This window comes from Mastacembelus armatus, chromosome 18 (genome assembly GCF_900324485.2).
Source record: "Mastacembelus armatus chromosome 18, fMasArm1.2, whole genome shotgun sequence".
Classification (NCBI taxonomy): Eukaryota; Metazoa; Chordata; class Actinopteri; order Synbranchiformes; family Mastacembelidae; genus Mastacembelus; species Mastacembelus armatus.
Window position 1 is genome coordinate 9,546,940 of NC_046650.1, and position 6,334 is coordinate 9,553,273.

The 6,334-nt window shown below is 37.2% G+C and overlaps 1 protein-coding gene across 1 annotated transcript; it reads right to left on the reverse strand.

The window, feature by feature from the left end:
* Positions 1 to 234: 234 nt before the first annotated feature.
* Positions 235 to 3,415, reverse strand: LOC113125188 (uncharacterized). Its single transcript, XM_026298516.1, has 8 exons — positions 3,360 to 3,415; positions 2,997 to 3,206; positions 2,756 to 2,901; positions 2,364 to 2,658; positions 1,592 to 1,743; positions 1,203 to 1,500; positions 922 to 1,064; positions 235 to 512 (listed from the first exon to the last, which is right to left on the reverse strand). The coding sequence occupies exons 1-8, from the start codon at positions 3,413 to 3,415 to the stop codon at positions 235 to 237; spliced, it is 1,578 nt and encodes a 525-aa protein (XP_026154301.1).
* Between the last annotated feature and the right edge of the window lie 2,919 nt (positions 3,416 to 6,334).

Genomic DNA, 6,334 nt, shown 5'->3' on the forward strand with positions numbered 1-6,334 from the left:
CAGAGCATAAAGATGGAACCACAGTGCCTTTAAAGGATCTTATGTAAAACTTCTGCTGAGCTTTAGAATTGTGTTATTGTACTACACAATACTGTAACTGTAGAAGGTCATTATATTAATGAAAAACTACACCTGCTAATTTATATTTCGTCATGTTGAGCTGTGCTTGTGTGTGACTAAGCAACTACCTGCTCAATTACATGGTTGCCCTGAATCAGAACATCAACAAAATCTCTAACACATCAATGGAAGTGCAGAGTACCTGCGCAACCCCAGCCAGACATGGTCTGTGAGGGGGAAAGGGTTGCGGCTCAGCAGCTGTTCCACCTGACTCTGCTCTTCCTGGCTCTGAAGGCTAAGCAGGTCCCAGTGGTGACGTCTACAATACAACAAGGCATCAGACCAGCAAAGCCTCTCTCCCACTATTGTCACATTCCTGTCACTCAGCAGAATGCTCACAGTGGGAGGTGAAGGTCTCAGAGGAGGAGGTGCAGTAGGAGTGCTGCCAACTCCTGACATTGGAGAGAGAGAATTTTTGTTCAGTTTCTGCTCTCATTTGTGTTTGACGCATTATTTTGAAACAGGTTTGTCTTGTTTGCTGGTGAGTTTTGGTTCCAAAATGAAAACAGAACATTGAAAGCCAGAGTAAGCACCCATGCAGCCGAATATATTATAGCTTATTATCATTTTGCGTCTATGTAGTAAACTTTAAATTAAAAAAAAAAAAAAAACATAAAAGCAACAATAAAAATCTTACTTTATGCATTTTGCTTTGTCTAGCTTTAAACATTGTAGCAAAAAACAGTAACATATGCTCATACCCTAGAATCTAACAGGATTAGTGCACTGATCAGGAATAATCCAGTATTGACAAGTTGATCGGTTTTTGGTTTGGTTGTCTACAGACAGAGTTATCCATACCTGCCAGAGAAGCATACACCTCTACTTCACACACTGTCATATATCTCCATGCTGGGATGAATACACTGATGTAGCGACCTTCCATGTTTGGACAATGTACAAGGTATACTGGTCTATCATCTAATGATGTGAGAGTACCACATCTGACAGGGAGAAAATGCAAACTTAATTTTAGTTAGCAATTGTGCAAAAAAACAAATTATCAGAAATAACACGTTTTGTAATTCATCTTTAATTCATAAAGTAATTAAAATATTTAAGCTGTACATATTATGCCTCACCTAGGGTTTGTGTTGCCATTGTTCAATAGTGAGTCCCCAATCAGGATCTCTGCCCCAATGAGCCTTTCAGGACAGCAGTCCTTTCTGTTAGTGACAGCGACAGCACTGATCTTATGCACAGCTGATAAGTCTACCCTCCACCAGGGATTTTGTTGTCCCGAAGTGTGGGTACAGGATCTATCAAGATAGTTTGGACTTTTACACCCATCAACGCCATTAGAGGATTTCGTATATACATAGTCAAAAGTTGTTGATTGTGCTGTTGTGCTCTTTAAGGCCACATTTGACAGAATTTCCACTGTAGTGAAAAGGGGGTGGGGAGGACAGGACTGAGTCAGTATAAGACACTTGTGTTTTAATGAATCAAAGACAGAGAGTTAGAGCAGTACCTTCTGGGGCAACATATACCTCCACTTCACACAGCGTGAGAGTCTTTCTAGTTCCAGGGATAATCACATTCACAAAGCGACCCTCCATGTTGCCTCCCTCACAGAGGAACGTTTTGGTTTTACCTGCTCTGATGTGGGAGATGAAGGCACACCTGACAGTGGAAGGAGTGGCAAAATGGTTATGGTTATCTTGTGAGCTTCTCATCAGAAGGGAACAACATTAGGCTTTTTAAACATAATCTATGAATGTCATCACCCTTTGCCTGCTGCTAATCTTATTTCAGGTGTAAACTCACAAAGCTGTAATTCACCCAGATGCCAATGGCAATCCCAGCATGCTGGCTGTAAGAGGTAGACTACAGTTTATCATGTTTAGTTCTTAACATCTCAGCATGCTAATGTTTGGTGATTAGAAGTAGACACAAAAATGCAGCTGAGACTGGTAGGGATGCATTTGGTTATAAACTGAAGTACTGGACACATTGACATTTTGAATGCAAAGATCAGAAGATCACCAACAACAATACAATTCATTCTGAACCATGTTTGAACCAAATGTCATGGCAATCCATGAATAGTTGTTGATGCATTTCATTGAATCCGAAATGTCAGTGATGTGGTGTGGCACTACAGGAAGAATCCATCAGTTGTATGTATTATTTGGGATCCATGAATAAACCTGAAATCTACATGTGATTAATGAAATATTATTTTTATAACTTTAATACATTTCATATTAAATGCTGAATGTTATGAATTCATATTAACACACCTGGGGTTGTTATTCCCATTATTGTCCAATGAGTTTCCAATTCGGATCTCAGCTCCGCCCAGTCTCTCAGCACAGCAGTCCCCTCTATTGGTCACTTTTACTGTTGTGACTGTATATGTTTGTTGCAGGTCCACTCTCCACCAGGGATCGGCCTCATTCTCGGCAGTGTGGCTACAGAACCCAGAGCTGTAGAATGAGTTCCGTCTCCCATCAATGGCTTTGGAGGCATCCGTAAAAGCAGAGAGTGTTGATGACTGGGTGGCATGCCCTTTCAGTGCCACATTGGGAGAATATGCTGGAAACCCAAATAGAAAATTGAAAATTCAGGCTACAGACTGAAAAGTTTAGTTACTGTACCACACATATCTACATCGTATGAAATGTATTAATACCATAGTCTGAATGGAACACCTCAACTTCACAGAGACTTAGGACCTTCTTGCTTCCCGGTAGACGCACAGTGACATAACGTCCCTCTATAACGCTATAAGAAATGTAAACCGTGTCTCCATTAGGAATGTTAGAGATGACTGCAGACCTGTGTGGAAAAAAGAAAGGAAAAAGAAAGAAAAGGTGAGAACAGTAACATCTTCCTACAGATTTGTTATACTGGTCTGCATCAAGCCATTTTACCTGACATTTTCTGTGGGTTCTCTTGATTTTCCAATCCAAATTTCTGCACCATTTAACATGTCTACATATTCATTTCTGTGGGTTATCATTATACCAGTAATTCTGTACACAGCCTGCAGGTCAACCCTCCACCAGGGATCAGCTTCTTCTACGGTAAGGGTGCAGACTGCTTTTAGACAACTCACATCTCTGTTCCCATCAACTGCCTTTCTGGCATCACCAAGGGTGCCATTTTGTGAAGACTGGACAGCAATTTTATTCAGTGCCACATTTTGGAGAACATCTGCTTGTTGATTAAAAATATATTATTAATAGTTACGCAGCATAAACCATAGAATGTTATGAATAAAAAATACAGTTTACCTGCTATTGCTCCATATATCAGCATGAGGAAAATGACTGATAAGAGTGGACAACATCATTAGAGATAGAAAAGTACGTGACTTTGTCTCCATTATCAAATGATATAAACAATAACAATATGTTCATGAATCACAGTAAATATTACTCAATTATTGAACAAATAATTTTAAACAGAAATCCTGAAATGAAAGAAAAGGTTCAAACTTGACCGGAATAGCATTCTTGTCAACATTGCTGCTAAGTAAAGCATGAATAAATAGATCGAGGGAATACTGGACTTATATTTATAAAGGTGTCATAAGCGCTACTCCATTTAAATGGTAACTTTATACCTGCTAGGTGTGAATGTAGTCAAGGAAATACTAACAGATTACCAATTACAATTTAAAGAGTCTGGAATTTGGTAATGAAACCTTATTTTGATGTTTTTCCTGCCCCAAATGGCCAAAAAACAGAACAAAATAAAAAGAAAAGTGGAAACTTTTTAAAGTACATTATAAAAACAATACACACTAGATAGATAAATTAACACATCATAATTTAATACAAATAATAATCCAGAATAAACAGATTAAATAAAGCATAATATAAGATGCTGTATCTTACCACTAAGGGTCCAAATACACTGAATTACACTCATGGCTTTGTACACGATTCCACAGTCAAAGTTAGAACGGTCTTGAATAAAATGACATTAAGATTGATACACAGGAACTAAACACAGGGTTACAAGTTGTAGCTGTAGTTTTTCTCTGAGGATAGTCAGCTGCATACTGGTCAATTTGTTCAAGCACATGAGAACATGTAAATTTACAGTCACTCATGTTTGCATGAAGGGCAAGACACCCAGATGGACACCTGCTTTTTGAATTCAACCTTGTCCCTGCATTTATTTCAACTTTTATAATTAGATAATTATTAAACAATTTTAAAGCAGCTACTTCATGTTGTCCATGCACCCATTATTTATATCACTTATCCTGTGCACATCCATGTGTGTGTGTGTGTGTCTGTCTATATATTCTGACAGGAAGCTCAGGGTGGATGTATGGCACAAATGGCACAAATTTGGCATGCCAAAATTTGCCAAAATCAAACAAAGAGTAGGCCAAAACCAACCGCAAACCTATTTTGTACTACCAAACTAGCTTTAAATGTCACATAAAGAGTCTTAAAGTCCACTTCGAGGCAAATCTCAGGTTAAAGGATGGCAAATTTAATAGGCAAAGCAACAGAGTCACAACAGAGCAACAGAGCATACGGTCTGCAGCCAAAAAGTAGCCACAACTGACCCTAAATGATACCATAATTGTGCCAAATTTTTGATTTTACACTGAAATCCCATTTATTTATTTAACTAGTTAGATGGGAAACTGTCTAGATATAGATGGGTTCATTGCTGGTAATTGTGACTTCATTACTTATAATTATTCATAGTTATGTTCTAGTGTAGGTTGTTGTGTTGTCATTTTTTTATTTGACCAGTAGTGACCACAAATCATCAAAATCTTTCAGATTTCATACAAAGTGGAAAATAAATCCATCAGTTGCTTCCTAACTTTTTCAGTAGTACTACCCTACTGTACAGTACAGTACACCCCAATATAAATGTCTCGGTATTGTGTGTGTCCTGAGAACGTACATATTAAATTTTTTAACGAAGACGGAGTTTTTAGTTTATATTAACAATATTAGAAATGAAAATAGACGAAGAGTAACGACGGAGCGGATGATGAAAAGACATATATTGTTATGTCACTTCCGGTGACCATCTTTGTTTGGCTAAACAGCATCTTGGTCAGTTGGTAAGAGGAAACGTTTTCTTTATTTTACTAGCCCGTGGAATGTGTTTTATTCAGATTTATAGCCACTTTTGTGCTGTAAAAAGCAATAGCGATATGTGTTGTTGAATAACGTGGTTGCTTTCTGATTTTCTCTCAAAGTCATGTTACTTAGCGTGAGAAATCGACGACGACGCTAACGCTAGCTATCTAGCTAGCTAGTCGTTAGCTTAGGTAACTTAAAAGGCGGCACGACCGGTGATACTTAGTTAACGCTAGCTAGTTAACTTTAACCAGCTGAAATGTTTTTATCTCTCAACTACATACACTCCAGTTTCACTCACTCCTTATTACCGCTAAAATTTCTAAAATCGAACTTAACATTGCTGGTGCTACTGAGTTGATTACTATAGGTTATGTTAGCTAGCTGTAACGTTATCTTTCCAACGCTAACTTCGGATTCCAGGTTAACTAATGTTAGCTATCAGACTAAAACAAGATTAACACTAGGTAACGTTAACTAACTGCGCCATTTGAAGGCCACAGGACTGTGTTTGTAGACAACCGAGCCTAGAGTGACAACACTTTTATTAGCTGCAATAAGTTAAGCCAGCTGCCTTTGCAATAGTGTAATTTATCTTAACATTAGCTACTGCTAACCTTACCACGGTTAACATTGATAGTGCAATGCAATTTATTTCTTTACTGTTAAAGGGCAAATATATTTTCATGCATAAAATTATCCTTGAGACTAAATTGTCAACTAACTGTTAGTTAACAGGTGTCCCATGTTACTTAATGTTAGGTAAATTGCAGTAAGGTAGAGCATTATAAGTTAACTAATGTCAGTTTCTATTTGTTGCATTAGGACAACATATGCCATTATTTGAACTTTTTTAAATTTAACTCATTATTAACCAGCTGCCACAGGTGAACCTATGGTAAACATTGAATTTCTTTGCAGCAAATAAATGTATAAATATTTAATTACTCTGACAATCTGACAATTGATTTAGTCACATGAAGATCAGATCAGCGTTCGTAAAATATTTATTTAAAAATATTCTATAGAAAATAAATTTTTACATCATGCAATGTGCAAAATCAGTTCATTAATATCTGGTGCCATATAATTTATATATATATATATATATATATATATATATATATATATATATATATGTATATAGCCTC